Source organism: Teleopsis dalmanni, chromosome X, assembly GCF_002237135.1.
Source record: "Teleopsis dalmanni isolate 2A chromosome X, ASM223713v2, whole genome shotgun sequence".
NCBI classification, from domain to species: domain Eukaryota; kingdom Metazoa; phylum Arthropoda; class Insecta; order Diptera; family Diopsidae; genus Teleopsis; species Teleopsis dalmanni.
The window spans coordinates 30636905-30655428 of NC_051848.1; the positions used below are offsets into that span (position 1 = coordinate 30636905).

Below are 18524 nucleotides of genomic sequence, written 5' to 3' on the forward strand. Positions count from 1 at the left end.
TAAAGACTTTATCGGCCAAGAACATTGCGGTAAGCTTTTAATGACAGTCAGAATTGCAGTGTTGGAAAAGTCTGACTTATAAAGTGGCCGTATAAGATAAAATTCCTAAATGCAAAAAGCTTAGTTTTTTTATTTAAACTAGAATAAGGAATTGCTTTGATTGATGTTGGCATACACTTATCATCAAAAAAAAAATTAGTTGCTTTTAATCTCATTGTAAATTTAAGTAATTTACCTTATTTTTGTAATGTAAAATATTTGTTTCTGTTCGCATTATTTAATTTATTTATATCTTCTTTCTTTAACTCCGGGTGCATTAGTCACTACATTGACGTTTAACAATTCGGAAATAAAAATCATAAGCACAAAAAGGAAGAAGAGACTTATCAGTCATCTCTTCAAATACACCACCATGCAAATGGTAAACTGCTTTTGGTCTATAGATGAGGGATAATAGAGGACTACGTGAACTGATGCGTATATTTTCCATAAGATAAACTCCTTTTTTCATTGGACAATTGAAAGAGTAATTGCCTTGTTTGAGTGAAGCGTTTAATATTGTCTTCAACATTGGAACCTTTTTCAAGAAACTTTGTACGTCACAAAGTTTAGTTGTAATATTATAAAGTGTTGTCCCACGTTCTCCATCTTCTTTTTGTTCCAAAGATAGATGTGTTACAGGTGAGGGAATTTCTTTGTTCACCGTTGTAACAGTATTAATCACTCCTTTTGGATGAAAGGTCATGTTGACAACAAAATGTGGACGCCGATCGATCCAGGTTGTATTGATGAATGTAACAATATGACAAGGACTCTATTAGAAATACAAGAGCATTAAATATAAAAAACTTAGGGTAAATGAAAATAAATTATTAATTACTATTGTTTTATTGAAAAAATTTACATACACTTTTGGCACTTGCAGTCAACTGTAGACATAGAAATATGAGTTCAGTAATGTACACCAAACAAGAAAATATTTTAACGTTTTTATTAAACATTGAAATTTTTTAAAATATTAAATATTTTAATAAACTATTTATTTCAGTCAATCCGTATAAACTATACATAAACTAAAAACAATATAAGATAAATATTTTGTTATAATTTTAAACACTGACTTTTAAAAAAATATGATTATAGTAATCGTACTCTTACTGTACAAGCGGTCATATGAACGGAAGATTTTACTTACTTTAATATAATATATTTTAACTCCTTAACACGAGTACCTAAAATGAAACTATCACATTAAAAAGAAATTAATCGAATTCGGAAATAAAATCAAAATTGATAAAATGACTAATTGGCAAAATGTTGACCTGACCCTATTGCTCACTAATAAAGTTGCTATATACACAAAAAAACTGCATCTAATCTGAAAATTGTATATTTAGTGTGGGATTGTGGTAGCTCAATAAATAAAAGCTTTAACATCCATAGTGATTTTGGATTTAAAGAATAAATGGGTCAACTAACGAAGCTCTACCTAATACTCACTAAGTTTTCCTTGTTTCCCTTCACTCTGAAAAAATATTTATATATAGTTTTATTATTTCGTTAATTGTTCTTACACAGGGCATAGGGAATAAAGGAATAGTCCTTCTATCTGTCTCGGTCTCGGCAAGAAGTGGTCTAAATTGCTCGGTACAATTATTCTAATTCATATAGCATGGATGGATATAGTACTTGAAAATTAACTTAAATTATTTGTTAGATGTCTATAAAATATCATATTTAAATTTGATTAAATAAGTAACTCAAAAAATAATTAAAAATTACTACACGACCTTATGTAGCTCCAAAATCAATTAAAATTAAACAAATATCCAATAATTGTATTTGTCGTGTATTGGGTAATTTGATTACTAATACGTTATATTATATTTCTTCATTAAATACTCGTTAACTATTGGTAAATAATATCTATAAATAAACTTATTTTTTGTTTTTATTTTTAAATATTTAGTGTTTTTAATTGAACTGCAGTGAGAGGGAAAATGTTGTTATTAACAAAGCAAATAAATTAATAATTATATCAAGACTTTACCTCCTATAAATATAGGACATCTAAAATTGGGGAAGAGAAAGTGAAGGAGAAAGGAAAAAAAATAAGATAAACTATATCCGTAAATAATGTCAAACTGCTAATTACTATAATATCAGAATTTCTTATTTATATATTTGTTTCAAAGGTTAAACTTATATATATTAATATAATTAACACAATATTAATAAGAGAAACACAATAGTAAACGATATAAAGCGTATGTGTTTCTGTCCTTTTTTTAATTAATAAAGAAGTTATTATGTAAATTCATTATTTTCTTTCATATAAATGGGACACCGTCTGTCTGTCCTAATATAAGTTTTCTGCATATTTATCTAACAAAACCAGCGAATGTATATATATTTCGTCCAAAAACGTAAATTAAATGCCAACGGATACTTACCTCAGAGATGATCTATGAATCTTTATATATATATTATATATTGATGATTAAACGTATGTGACCAACAAACCGAAATAAATATGACTATTTTTACTAATACTATTTCTGGAAAATTTGCATTAGAACCTAAAACTGTATTGTGCCCCTTCATGCATTTAGAGTATTTTTTTCAAGACTAACTTCCTCTATAAATTGTAGTATTGAACGTACATATATAACGGATGATATATTTTTTTTATCCGATACGAGATCTGGCACATGTTTTGAGGCCTCATTCGCTCCCTTATGAAGCTTACAAGTGTGATTAAATTTGGTTCCCAGTTTTATAAAGTGATAGTTTGACCTACAGTAACCAATCAGAATTCATGTAATGATACACTCATAAAAATAATTTGTTTGATTAGACCTGATTTAACTAAATCTCCGACTAAAATATTCTAACTCGTCGTATTATGTTGGTTCAATCATACAACATGTTAGTTTCCATATCTTTTTTACCACATCAACTAAAACTTAGTTGCATTGAATCCTTAAGCCGTTAAAGATTGATTTCGGCTGTGATAGCCACGGTAGATTATGCCAGTGGATAACTTTATTTTTTTCTCTCCTCTTCTTTTGAGAAAAGGTGAAAAAAATTACCTCCTCCAAAACCACTTAACGATTCCGAGCCTTCATGCAGGTCCTTATATAATATATAACATTAGAGATAAATATTTTTTATATACATAATAGAATCCAGATACATTCACGCTTTACTTTTGAAATTTTTTCGCTCAAGGTTAAGACTTTATGTGAATAGATAAATTAAGAAGAAATCGGGCAAACACCTAAAAGCGTTTTTGATTTTAAGCAAGGTCTACTATGATATTTTTGTTTATAGTAGGGACCACAAAGTCTAAGAATAATAAACTGTATGACTACTTTAATATGCTTTATGTATGTCTGGTATAATGTATAATGAATTATATGAGCGCTATGTGTGTTATATGTTATAGGCTATAAAATAGGTATATAATAACTTGAAAATTTTTTGTGCTTATTTTCTAATATGAAAGGTCTCAATAAACAAACTTTAAACTATGTATCCTTACCTGTTAAATTTGATTTATGGACCATTTGTAACAATCTTGCGGACCACCGGTTGCGAACTACTATTCTAGAGGAACTCAGTAAACTACAGAACCTTTCCTAGTCTAAATAGCATCTTAGACGTTTTAAATAACTTTATATAGCAGGACAATAAGATAATAGCTCTACGCAATAAATACTTCTATGTATTTACTTTTAAATATTTCTATGTTCTATATATAAGACGTAGAAGTCATTACTTAATTTGTAGATTCATTATTTATTCATTATATAGAATATCAATATGATTTCTTAAAAACAAAAAAGTCAAAGAAATATAATTTCGAAATTGATTTATATTATCCGATGTATTTTTATAACTATATTACTATTGCGGGGATTTTAAAACATTTTTCTAACAATGTTTTAATTAACATTATTATCCGTGATCATCTTTTTTGAAAGTATGGAATGGTTACTAAAATTTACTTAATATCTTTGCAGATTTTAAAATATAGTTAATGCTGAAATCATATATAATTCCTCATCATATATAATTTCCTAAGTACACAAGTGACCGGATCTGGACCTAATATTAATGTTATTAACTAATATTAAACTAAGAACAAAACCGTACTTATATAACTACTTAGATTTATCATATCATACTTTTCAAGTACATATGTACCTACATACGTACTTGATACATATTATTGGTAATATAAGAAATTTATTTTTATTCATAAAAAATCTATATTTAATCAATATATATATATATGGTATATATAAAGCATATTATTCAGTTTCTTATCATCACAAAATATATTTAAATAATATAACAATATAACAATAAAATTCAACATAAAAGTAATAAAATTACTTTAAATTTTTAAAAACATTTTTAAATATATCATTTAAAATATATTAAACTTTTCTGCCAATGTTAAAATGTCTTTAGTTTTATTTGATATTTCTGCGACGCCACTGTTTTTATTAAATATACTAATATCCAAGTCCTTAAAATCTTCCGGCAAGGTGCTACTATCAGCTAATATAATTTTGGTCATAAAAAGTGCATGAGGAATCTGTATGTGGCCTAAACCATTTACTTCTGCCAAAAATCTGGAAAGAAAATATTAAAAAATAATTAAAACATAGAAAGTAAATTTAAACGAAACATTGATTTTTTATAATTAGTGAAAATTTTTCATTAATATCTACTAGATAGTGCTTATAAATTATATCCAATATAATAATTTATAACATGTCCTTGTATTTATGTATACATACATTTGCATACTAGTGGGTATAAGGATGTTTTCTGTATATTTCTCGTAAAATCCTATGCTAATTTCTATATTAAAGAAACGAATAAAATCTTATAGGAGGAACCCCACTTTCAATATTTTCCAAGATACACGATATTAAGTCTAGATAAAAATTTTCTATATCTTGAAAATGTTTCAAAGAAATAACATGACTATCGAGTTTTATCCATTCAATTTTATTAAATTTCCTGCTTAATACATCTATAAAATAAAATAGGTTTAAAAATTTCAATAGTTTAAAGTTCTTTGAATTTTTCGAAATGTTTGTTTTTTCAAATTTTTTTAAAATAGTTTTTGATTAATATATTTTTCATATATCAAGAACTTAATATCTTGCAAACATATTCACCGAACAATTTCCCTTCTATCACATATAGTTTTCTTACAATCGTTATTTAAATCTCGGCGCCTATTATGTTTTTTCGCTGGATGTTATGGGTGGATGAAAATAGGCACCCCAACACGATTTTGTTTGGTTCTTGAATCAAAAAAAGCTCAGGAATATAAGGGAGGCAAATTAGATTATATCAGAAGTTGAAATACTTGGTTCTCGACTTCTGGCTGTACTTCACAAATAATACATAGACAAAATATCGATATATTATCTGATAGTCAGACTGTGATTAAAGTATTGATATAAAATTATATTTAAGCTGAATGAAGAGATATCCAGTATATTATGTAAACTTATTACAATAAAAAAGTGTATATATTATAAAAGTTAGTATACACTAAAATTCATGACAATGAAATAACTGATAAGCCGGACTTTAAAATGCATAAACTGACAACGTAAGGAACAAAGATAATGATTCCAGATATTGCATAGCAAATAAACGATTGATCCAAGACAATTTAGCATTATTTGACAGAGCTATAATTCTGAACATTATAAAAGTGACTTAACAACATTAATTAATGAGAATCAAATATATAGATATTATATGCTATGAAGGAAAAACAATCAATTGCATTATAGCATAATAGGTCAGAGTAGTTAACTAAAGTAAAGATCGCTCAAAACAGAAATGGATTACGGAATTACGGACTAGAAGGCAAAATATCTGCGCCTATGATATTGGAAGACGAAAGTTTAGAATCAAGATGATGGAGACACTACTTCCAAAAGGCAACTTACAGAGTTATCTCACCAATGATTATGATAATAATAAAAATTGTGAAATGGAACTTAATACACCTCCTACTGATATTGTTAGAGTATGTTAAAAGGAAAAGTACATGCAAAAAAATCCTAGAAAATTACTATTTGTCATCGAAAGAATAAGGTTAGAATTGAAGAACTATTAGTTTCAACAAATTATAGATGTAGTGCACTACTAAACCTATATTATCTTATCTTGCAATAGTTTATGAAAATTATCAGGAGCTGTGTTTTATTGCGAAAACAAAAAATATTTGAAATCAGAAATGTTTACATCATTGAAGCGCAATTTTTAATCTTGTATTGATAAATAAAAAGAAAATGATTGCATTCCAATATATTGTTAACAATTCTACTAATTAATTTCATATTTGCACATCACGTTTGATAATAAAATTTATCAGGAAATCAATGTTGACTGTGTTATTGACAAACAGCGGCAACTACTACTACAAAAGCACGAATATTTAATTGGTAATCAAAAAACACTTACAGATCGTAGGAATACTGAGTAGTTGATACATGTAACTTCTCCAAAGTTTCAATAAAGGTGCTATAGTATAACTGCAAAAATTCGTAGTAACATTCGGATAAGATTTTAGTGTCTACGCTGGAGAACAAGAAAAATATAATGTCGTGGACTAAGGAATCATATTGCGCTATTTGAAAATCAATAATTTTTAATTGACTAGGATGACCATCCTTATCTGAAAAAAAAAATTTATATTAGTTGAATGTATATCATTTTTACATTAATTTTCATACCATATTGTACCATTAAATTATTAATCCACATATCATTGTGCATTATTGTTGTAAAAAGTCCATCTTTTTTATTAGGTCCAGCTAAAAAGTCATCGTAAATTTCCATTAGTTTTCTTACACGAGCAACGGTCTTTTCATTATTGTTGGTGGAACGTTCTACTTCCTTATATGTTTCCTTAAAATAAAATTATTTATTTATTTTTTAACTTTAAAACAATATATAAAATAAATTAAAATTTTAAGTGTACATATATTTGTATTAATAATATAATGCAGCCTATCTTTGAGCTATGACAAAAGACGACCTTAACAGTTTTATTCGACAGCTTTCGAAGGTTCTAGACTATTAAAAAAATTTAATTGCTGTCGTAGGTTACTTTTATGCAGTTTTTGGAACTTAAATTAACAGACCCTAGATATTTAGTGCTATTTCTAGTCCGAACATAACTAGTTTTATACATGTTCTAATACTTCCTGATCACCACAACAGACTCTACAGGTCATCGGTATCTAAAGCAATTTTTTTAGGTAATATTTAAGTTGACGCTGGCTTGTCATTAGTTTAGTCTTTAATATTTTCTACTTTAATCCGTGTAGAGTTTTTTTGCTTGCCGAGCTCCTTTTTGGGCTTTTCGGAAATCAATAAATATATTTTCTTTACTTTCGGGAATTACGTGGTTTTTGAAACTATTGTGAACTCCGCACTCCGATTAAAAATTGCTTTCAACTTTTTTAGTTGAACATTCTTTTCATTACCTTTGCATCTCTTATGGCTTGATATGTACATTTTACATCCAGTTCTTTCTGGACAAAGTTTGTACAAATTTGAGTCTTTCGTAATTCAATTTCAAGGTTCACATCTAAACACAAGTAGAAATAATACTTATGAACTCTGTATTTATTTATTGAACTACATATTGCATTACATTCATATTGTATTGATATGTTACTCGTCTTCTATATTTTGACAAACATCGGGAGTACTATATATCTGTTTATGTATTTAATTTATAATTTTCTTTTTATATTAACTTTAACTTACTTCATTCATTTCTGCTCTCGCTTCTGGTGCCATTGATTCATTTATATTAAAGCGATGAAAATATGGACGTACATATTTCTCGTAATCCTCTGGTTTCTTAATGCGCAAGGCTATTGGCAATGCATGAAATTGTGCCATATTCTTTAAAACCAACACTGTATGTGCCAAATCAAATGCCTGCTTCCTATTACCTGCTTTAAAGCCAGAAATTTGCACATTCTCTTGTACTAAAACAGCATCTCGATCTACAACAGTTGCTTCTGGATTCAATGAAATCCGTGATCCATAATAATGTGGAAAACAATCGAAAATTTCATTTTCTTTAATTCCAGCCCCAACTTGCAATTGTCGTATCATGGGTTTGGCATATTTGTAAACAGCATTTTCTGTAATGCAGGTTCGTTCCGGTTGAAATATGTTCCAGTAGAAATCATTTGTTAATGGCGGTAATTTTGCTATTAATGGTAGCTCTTCAATATTTCCATTTTTACGTTTAATGGTGGCTCTTACTGATAACATAATACTACCATAATTTTCACCAGGTTTAGTAAGATAACGGCTGGTGTAAGATAATATTTGGTCACCATTTAAATGTGGTTCTATTACACTTTCTAAATCAATTATTTTTGGTGGATCCATTTTCTATCAAAGATAAGAATTATTTAAACTTTAGTTTATTGAAGATATTAGCAAATGGTTAAACCGATATTTCTTAGCAAATAGTTAAACCGAATATACTGAATTCCTAGTTCTAGAAGTTAGAAGTTAAGTTAACTGTGAAAAAATCATAAAAATAAAATAAACAATTTAAAATGTTTAACATTTTATCTGAAGTTTTTCATCAAGATGCATTATCTATCGTTGTTTACTATATGGTTGTTGTTTTCACATTTAAATATTAAGGAAGTGAAACGCTAAAACCAACATTTCTATCAAGACGACCTAACAAGTGATCTTATTTTAATTGCGAAAATTTTGTGGAACTGAAATAGAATTTAATGGATTAGTTTAAATGAAAGTTAAACAACATATACAAAGATAAAGTCGATAGGTACATCATTAACTACAATTCATATTAAAAGTTTTCAATTTTAAAACGCGGGTCATTATAAACACCTAGAAAATCTATTTAATAAAGCAACTAATACGCCAGGAAGAATAATGCCTACATGGCATCCGCCCATAAAAAAAAGCAGTTGATATGTACAAGACTTTGCTTATTATGAGAAAAATCATTAGGTTGCTAAAATAATGCATACAATAATTATATCCAGTAAAACAACTATACAGATCTATAGGGTTTTGCTTCCAATGAAAAAAAAAGGTTATGATAAAGTATGATTTCTACACCAATAGTAGAGAGTTGTACAGAACTTTGATTTAGTAATTGACTAATTTAGTAATTTCGCAGACAACCATAAGTTATACATCATAAATCGAAGAAGTAACAGTAAACTAGTAAGGTAAACTGAGATACAATAATTATATCCCGTAAAACAGCTATACAGATCTATAGGGTTTTGCTTCTAATGAAAAAAAAGATGCATACAATAATTATATCCAGTAAAACAGCTATAGAGATCTATAGGGTTTTACTTCTAATGAAAAAAAAAGATTACAGTAAAGTATGATTTCTACACCAATAGTAGAGAATTGTACAGAACTTTGATTGTAACTAATTTAGTAATTTCGCAGACAACCATAAGTTATACATCATAAATCGAAGAAGTAATAGTAAACTAGTAAGGTAAACTGAGATAGTAAAAATATGAAAAGATTATTTGACTTACATATTACATACCATATAACGCAATGAATATAAAAAAGGCTATATAAAAAAAAGTTAGCTATATAGTTTCTATGATCATTTGGCGATAAAAAAAAGACCCTTTATGAAATCGGGTACTACGTTTTGTTGTTTCTGAGCGCTGATATGCAACCATAAATAATATGCAACCAAAGTAGCCAGCTAAGCTAATCATAGGAAGCCAATAGAAGCAACTAAAGACGCAACAGTATTTTGAGAAAAAGTGAGAACTATAAATATGGATTATAAAGTATTTAAAGTATGAAATCACAAAAACAAAATGGACTCACTCAAGGAAACAACAAGTGATCTACATACAACGTAAGTACTACTATTGTACATATAGACAACTGATAAGCATGGTACTTGTGATTGTTCCTAAAGTCGTGTTATTTCATATAGCTTATCTTCTACTACCATAATCTGTTCAGAAATTCTAAAAAGTTGCTCCGAAAAACTTGATTCGAGTGATGAAGTAATCGTTTTAAGAAAATTTATTTTGAATGTCTCTAAGCATAGTTCTACGAGAAAAGTGTAGAAATATTTTAATTGCTTTAGAGTGAAATATATAGATTATATATAAATAGTAGAATATATTGATTATTATATCAGATATTTTTGCTCAAAATCATGAAGTTTTTTTATGACACACGAAAAGCTTTTCTGCTTATCTGCTTATCTTTATCGGCGAATAAAGGAGAGTTGCGCTTTTTTAAATATCCATCAACATTGATAATTAATATAATTTTTTTTATATTTATTATTACACATTTTCAAATAAAAATTTGTTATAAATATTGTTTATCATTAAAAAAAAAAAAATAATTACAAAATTTTATTTTTACAAACTTTCAGTGACTTTTACTTTTAATATATAATATTTGATTTGTGATTATCAAACTTAAGTGAGATTGGTTTCATATGCTTGATAATGCAAAAACCTGCTTGTCATCCTGATATGAAATGTATGAATAAAAAATATTTTACTTTTTAATTGCAATGTTAAACAATATTTGTAAAATGAAAAATATATATATAATTATCGCTACACGTATATCTATACAGCTGGCCTGAATATTCAACACTAATTAAAACTGTTTTTTTTTGATAAAGAAATATTTTTTTTTATATGTAAAGGCTTGTCCTTTAGATAATAAAAGTGATAAAGATATTTTTAAAACTTTTTTAAAATTTTGAGCATATAGATTTTAGAAGTATTATAGATAGGCAAAGAATTAAATAACAGATATTGAACAAAACATATGTTATAAGAACAAATACAACAAATATGGTTTAGGGATTTAAATATTTAAAATTCTTCGCAAAGGGGCTTGAAAACTGAAGAAAAATTTCAACTAAAATTTTATAAGACATTGTGAAATAGTTCAAAATGGGTACATAAACGTTTTAGATAAGTTTTCTTCAATATTCACACATACTACATAAGTATAAGATTGTTCGGAAAGAGTAATTTCTTCTTCTTCTTCTTCTTATAGGAAATAAATATTATAGGGAATAAATATTTTTCTATACTCCTGGTAGTAGTATGATTTCACGCTTATAAAAGTTTTGTTCTTTATTGGTAAAAAACTGATTCAAGTGATTTTTAGCCACTCCATTTGAAGCAAAGTTTGACCCGTTTAAAAATTATAGATACCAGTAAATCATAATAATGAACACATGTGAAAAATATGTTGGTTATGGCAGTACATTTTTATCAAACTATAAAAACTTTTCGCAAGTCGTATAAGGTCTTGCATATCTTAGTGAACACTATATGTTTTTTGAACCATCTTGGCCGATAGAAACTAAAAAAAAATCATTAAAATCCCACTTAGCATGTAGCACCACCTTTATTGTTAAGAATATCGATTTTCGAGATGGTTCATTTTGAGCTGGTACATATTTTTTACCTTGTATGAAACTCAGTTATAGACAACCAATATTTTGTCTCCAGTGATAATGTTTAAAAATATTTCATGAGAAGCAAGTCCCAAACGCCGTGGCAGGCATAATTCCTTCCCGTAAGAAAAACTTTATAAATGATCCCGAACGATTGAACTCACCGGTTTTCATTAATTAACACTTTATTGTATTGTATATTTATTCATTTACTTTAACTGAACGGAGCATAATTATGCACATCTGTTTTGGCAGTGTCGTTCTGTCAATACATATTTTCCAAACACATTTTTTTTTGTGGTTCTATAGCATTTTTCTTCTTTTACTTTCAATATTTGAAAAGGCACCAATCAAAATCTGCTCAATCGAATTATTCAGAAGCAAGCTATCAAAATATATAATAATTATGCGCCTTTAGTCTGAAGCTAGTTGTCAAAAAATAAAATCCACTTTTAGGAAAAACGAAACTACTTCCCAAATAACCCACTGTACTCAATTAAATATATTAACATATTTGGAACACAATTAAGGAGATTAGAGATTAACGAGATCTCGGAAACTATCTTCTTATTTATATTCTTGATCATATTCTTTTTACAAAACGAAACAAACCGATTCTTTTATATTTTTCCATCAGAGGTACAAGATACTAGAGTTTAGATGTACTCATGAAACTTCTTCCCCTTGAATAGATGAAGCTTTCTTAGATTCACATTCGTACAGTATTTAACTCGTTTGGCACTTGAATCAAAGCCATAGCTCACGCTATAGCTGGCCATATTCCCTAGCTTCCAAGATTTCGAAATGTGGTTTCCAACATTTTTTTTGTCTCTGCTAGTTAATATTAATTTCAAAAAAAATACAGCTTTCTGGAAAGTTGTAGGTCAATGAAGCCACCCTGTATATTATAAAGCAAATATAAACTTTTCGTTTGAAAAACTGTAGCAATTTAGGTTTCACCTGAGCACACTCGACAACGAAATTATCTTATACGTACGCATCGGTATTTATACAATATTTAATAAACTTTAAAAAAACTATTTGTTTATTCGTTCGTTTTTTATAATTTTACATTTAATTTTATTTTAATTTAAAAAATTTAATTTTTTCCCTAACAATGCATTGCATAATTTCAAATTTATTAAAAAAATGCGGAATTTTAATTAAATAGCCTTGTCATGCCATTTAGTTGGTTATTCATATTGTAATGGATGTGAAGAAGATAATAATAAAACACAACCGATCTACTAAGAGCACGTTTAGAATGCAACTACTATGTAACGCATTGCATTTCCAATATAATGATGTCAACAAAGAAAACAACAATAAAAATTACAAGTAATTATAAAGGTTCTTTTTTTTTTTTTTGTAAATACATATAATAAATATTTGACGTAAGCTAGTATAATTTATTATTAACTTATTAACAATAGCAATTTATAATAACAAACAAACGGGTTTGACAGTGATGAAGTAAATTTTAATTATCAGAATAACTTTCGAGAATGTTATCAATTTCATAATTATATTTTAGTGATCCATTAGAAGTGCTGTTAAAATGCCCATACGAAATAGGCTCCTAGGAATGTATATTCTAAAGGAAGAGGCAATAAAACTCTGTACAGTAGGTTCTATAGTACTTTTTATTGACGCAACAGGACTTAGAGACCTACTCTAAACCCAGAAGAAGGCACAATAGACCCGAAGGTCGCGGTACTATATCTCCTAACAATAATAATAATAATAATAATAACTAGAAGTAGTTATTGAATACAATTAGTTAATGAGAAGAAACACATTAAGTTACTTAAATATATATTGAAAGCAAGATTATATCTACCCAAATTGGAATAAATGAAAAGAAATATATTAAGTTATTTAAATATGTGATGAGAGCAGGATTAAATCCACTCAAATCAGAATAAATATTAGCATAACTCACGGCACTAGCACCGTTTTTGCTTTGATATATTTCTGTCCTCCATTATTATTATTATTATTATTGAGTAAGGGATCGTGCACTGCGACCTGAAAGATCTATTGTGCCCCTTTGTCGGGTTAGAGTATTTCTCCAAGTCCGATTTCTTCAATGAAAGACAGTATGGATCCTATCTTCCCCAGTCTTGAATCCTTATGATCCATGAAATACCCTCCTAGGTGTTTCTTTCGCTTATGCATCAGTGCCGGGAACTCCCCAAGCACATGGTATGCCGTTTCTCTCTGTTCCCTGCAGTATCTGCAGTCTGAGTTGGATTGAATTCCTAACTTCGATAGGTGATTATTCAATCTGCAGTGACCGATCAGTAATCCCGTCTGTCCTCCATAGAATTAAATAAAAAATTAATACAGCTTCTGAAACTTCACATAAGAGTCAATGCTGCATAGACTCCACACAGCAATACCATATCCACTTAAGATTCAAAAATTTCTGAGATTATTCAAGACAAACTTCAAACAGCAATATGCAATTTTATTGTCTAGAAACCAACAATCCTATCCAATTTAGTAAAACCATGACTATCTGAAGATACATAATTTGTATACTGCAGCCCAAAAACCATCTTCGCTAGCTGTAGACCTAAGAAATAACAGCACTCACTTTTCCTCAAATATTTTTCAAGTATATCGCAACATATCTCAAGTAACAATTAATTATTTATTATAAAATACTATTTTTTTTTAAATAATTGTCAACATCTTTCTTCGCATAAGGAGCTATCCAAATAATTAGCAACTGCAACTACAATTTAATCATTCCCTCAATGAAGTCCATAGAAATTATTGATTAATTATCGACAGCAATCCAACTTATGTAGATCACAAATGTGTATGTTAACTTACAACCTTATCACTTTATTGGTAAAATAGAACTCTTTCAAAACTTTGCATAATCGGTGTGAAATCACCGATTATACTGGCATCGGCGATCTTAAGGTATAAAGTGATATAGCAGTAATTCTGATATTTTTCATTTGCCATCTAAGCGTAAAAATTTAAACAATTCTTAAAGATAATTCAACTTGGCTTTATACCGTTATATATACAGGCCAATAATATTTTTAGTGATTAGGACTAATCGATCTTACAGATAATGGAGAATATTTTATAGAGGATAATCACATAGAAGTTATATTTTACTCCTGTCAATGCTGCACGCTTGTTGAGGCATATTATGCGTTTCTGTTAGTCGTCTAAATGCTCTTCATGCTCCTATGTGTACATTGCTTAGTATAAAGTTCTGTAACTGATTAGCTCAATTTCTATATTTCTCTATCTTAGAGTTGTAGGAACGGTACAGTAACATAAATGTGAAGCATACTTTCTTGTTACTCTTCATTATTGTAGTTTTGGTAAAAGATATAATCTAGTACAATTCAGATTGGTAACATGACTATTAATTAGATACTATCTATCCTGTTATTACTCCAGTTTTAAGATGAGAATTCTACTTTAACTAGATTATTGTTTTTTGGGCTATTTTTTTTTAGGGTATTGGTATTCTATACGGGTATTCATTTCAGCGATTTTTTTATGGTCCCAAATTTTAATGAAATAGTCAACTTACATTAGTAAAGTTATAATTGATCATGCAAATCGATTTCGAACTCTTCCGAGAAAACCCCTTAAGATATATTATTAATAAAATATAAATATAAACAGTTATTAATTTTAATTTATTTAGGGCTTCAATAAGAAGCAACGTGTTATTATTATTGTTATTACCTTTTAAAATATAAATATTTAGGTAAAAATTAAACAAAACAAAGTATTTCAAAGAATTTTAGTATTTCGTCATATTGGAAGCCAACATTGAAATATAATTGGTGTAGAGGAAGCGATTAATGATAACCTCGGTTATTGATGAAATCATTTCTAATTACACATTCTTTGTTACCGCAAAGCAATTTGTTATAAATTTAGCTTGCCTTGGTTTCAGGTTTCAACTCAACTTTTCAGACTCTATAGATAAAAAAGTTTCAATCGATAAATTACATGTATGAAGATCTAACAATACTCTTGTGTTTTAATTCATTCTCTTTAAGCATCGATAAAAAAATAGTTCCCGTCTTCATTAAACCTAAAAATTCTACAATGTTACTACAATGCAAAGCAATTAGGTATTTCATATACTGCTTAAGCTGTTGCTTTAAGTAAACGAATTTCCTGTAGATATGGTAGGTAGAATAAAAGGATTGCAAAAAGTATAGGTAAGAATCGGTATCACAATAGCTTCACTTTCAGGACCTAAGTTAACTGGCCCTAAATTGAAATATGTTTCTTTTTTCTAAACATACTTCAACTTGGCGAGAAAATCAGTTTATGAGTATGTATTACAAAGAAATTGTATTCCATATTTCAGAAACCTTCACAATTTTTCATTTTTGTAAGTTGATAGCACTGTACTATATTAACAAGTGAAATTAATCATAATTTGTCTTCATGAGTTTTTTCCAATTATACCTTTAAGTGTACTGTGAGTGTACGAAGTCATTGTTGTGTAAGAGTTTTTGAGAAGGGAACTCAACAAATGTTATTAATCAACCAAGTACTGTAGTCGTATAACATGACGCCATGGGACTTGAAACTAAACTTACTATTTCAAGGTAGACCTTACAGATCAATTGTGATCATATAAGTAAATTTGCAGTAGGAATCACTCTACAAACAAATTACTAGGGATTGAACCAACGTAGCCTAGTTGTATTTCACTCAATGGAGCCTACGTTAAAGGTTGGATGAAAAAAGTTGTGATTAATAAATAATTTTTTGTGTTTTAATTAATTATTTTAAATACTCTTCTTAAGCGTTCTACTTATACGGTTCTTCTGGGATTTGAATTGAAAAGTATTTAATTAGGTATGTATTCTGTTGACAAAGCACTTCAATTTAAGTGAGGAGAAATTAATTTTCTATTAAAACATTCATTAAAAATTATTTCGACATACTTTTTTGATTATTGAATTAAAAGAAAACAATATCTTATTTGATTAGTGTCATTTCAAAAATAAAAAAAAACTTGGAACTTGAGCATTGAAAGTTTGTGCAGTCTTAGCTATTTCTGGAGAAACATGATTAGTCATTGTTTCTAATTTGACAGCCACGAGTTCTAAGCTTAGCACTTGCAGTTCAAACAAATTATATACTAATTAAAAAATAAAATTTGAATATTTCCTAAGAGCACTAATGATGAGTAGTTGGTAATATTCAAAACAACGTTGTATGATCAGCCAAACTTCAATACATTAACTAAAATTTTTGTTGTTGTCTTTTAATTTGTATTCGAACTCTTCTATCGTTTAATTTCTTTTCGTCATAAGACGCGTCATATTCGAAAAAAAGTATTAAAATTTAACAATTAAAAATAAAAAATATAATTAATTAATTCAATTATTCTACAGCTGTTTTATGATTTTGTTCTGTGAATTTGTTAATAAAACTTTCACAGCAAATTAAAAAAACTCTAAAAAAATGTGCGAACATGAAATTCAAGTACGGCTTTGGGTCAGTTGGTTAAGAAGCGCTGGCTTTGAGCTTTAAATTTGACAGGGCACGAGGTCGATTCCTTGTACTTGCAGTCTCAAAAATCATTTACGTATAATTAAATATAAGAAATAATTCCAAGCTCACTGATGATGGGTATTTGACAATACTCGAAACAGTTGTATGGTCAGACAAAAATTTAATTAAATAAAATAACATAAAGTAAATTTTTGTTGTTGTAGTTTCACTACTGTTCAAAAAACCTCTTTGTCAATGTAGATATTAAGAAAACACTTATGTGTGTAACTTTTAATACAGTTATTCCTTTAAAAATCTGAATTTTTAAATTTATAATAAATGATGAACACACTGGCCTTTTTTCATATCAGAGAAATTCATTCATATGGTTTCTCACAATATTATTAGGTAAACAATTGAAATCGTTTGGTTTTTATTATATAATATTAATATATGATAATCACTTTGGACAGCTTGATAATTAATTAAATTATTATCTTTCACATTTTTTTTGTAATAAACAGGTTAATAACCTCTTCAGAATTGTTAATAAATAAAATCAATACAGCTTAACAACTTCAATAACTCAATTTAATAATATATTAACTCTTTTCTGGGAACTCATTTTATTTCGTTAATTAATTCATATTAAGATATTTATTATTGCTACTCACGACGATTAGTTAGTTTCACTTAAATTGAAATATTTTACTTAATTGATGCAAATTCTGCCAATTGTATTAAATATAATTATCAGCTTCTATTTATTTATTATTATTTTATATTTTATATTTTATATTTGTATTTTCATTTTGTTTTTTTACTACTCACATTTGTCTTGATTGATTAACTATTTTTGTTTTTTTTTTGTATTAAGTCTTAACTAAAATATTTTTAAAACTTAGACGTACTGAACCGCGATAACGTCCAAAAACGACTGAAACCCAAATCAACCGCGAAACACTTTTCAAATCAATTTCAAAGCAGCAAAATGATAAGCGGCATGGAAACGGTAACAATACTATCTCCAAACGGTAGAGGGGCAACTTGACTAATTTAACAATTTGGAATTGAAAATAATAATCATAAAAAATTTAACAATTCATGCATATATCGCCAAATATCTGACAACACAACACTAGAGAATTATAGAGAATTAGAGAATTCAAGTAAAGGCAAAAATTATGGAATAAATTAGAATCAAATTCTAATTTGATTCGTGGGTAAAAATCTTTCAGGAATTGGAGATAATTGGAGATATTTAAAATAGCTATAAAATTTAAATAAATTAAAACTACCTCAAGCTAATCACAATAGGTAATAGATGTCTTTGAGTTGAAGTGATGCTTGTATTATCTCTCGCACCTTAAACTGAATTTATTTATAAAATAATTAAATTATTAAGGATAAAATTAAAAATCACCAAAGTACAATTAAAGTTTTTTCACAATGCAATTTATTTAGTTGCATTCACGCAGATATAGATAGAGAATTTCCA

At 27.9% G+C, this 18524-nt stretch overlaps 2 protein-coding genes across 3 annotated transcripts; both read right to left on the bottom strand.

Moving 5' to 3' along the window:
- Positions 1 to 316: 316 nt before the first annotated feature.
- Positions 317 to 745, bottom strand: LOC119688289. The gene has a single exon (XM_038102968.1). It carries the CDS (start codon positions 743 to 745, stop codon positions 317 to 319), a length of 429 nt encoding a protein of 142 aa, XP_037958896.1.
- A 3690-nt stretch (positions 746 to 4435) lies between these two features.
- On the bottom strand, positions 4436 to 17956 carry LOC119690012. 2 transcript variants are annotated; one of them, XM_038104983.1, is made up of 5 exons: positions 17858 to 17956; positions 7819 to 8460; positions 6777 to 6951; positions 6505 to 6718; positions 4436 to 4643 (listed from the first exon to the last, which is right to left on the bottom strand). In XM_038104983.1, exons 2-5 carry the CDS (start codon positions 8455 to 8457, stop codon positions 4436 to 4438), a joined length of 1236 nt encoding a protein of 411 aa, XP_037960911.1. In that variant the 5' UTR covers positions 8458 to 8460; positions 17858 to 17956. The 2 variants fall into 2 exon arrangements, with proteins under 2 accessions (XP_037960911.1, XP_037960912.1); XM_038104984.1 differs by lacking the exon at positions 17858 to 17956 and adding an exon at positions 11539 to 11858.
- Positions 17957 to 18524: the final 568 nt, after the last annotated feature.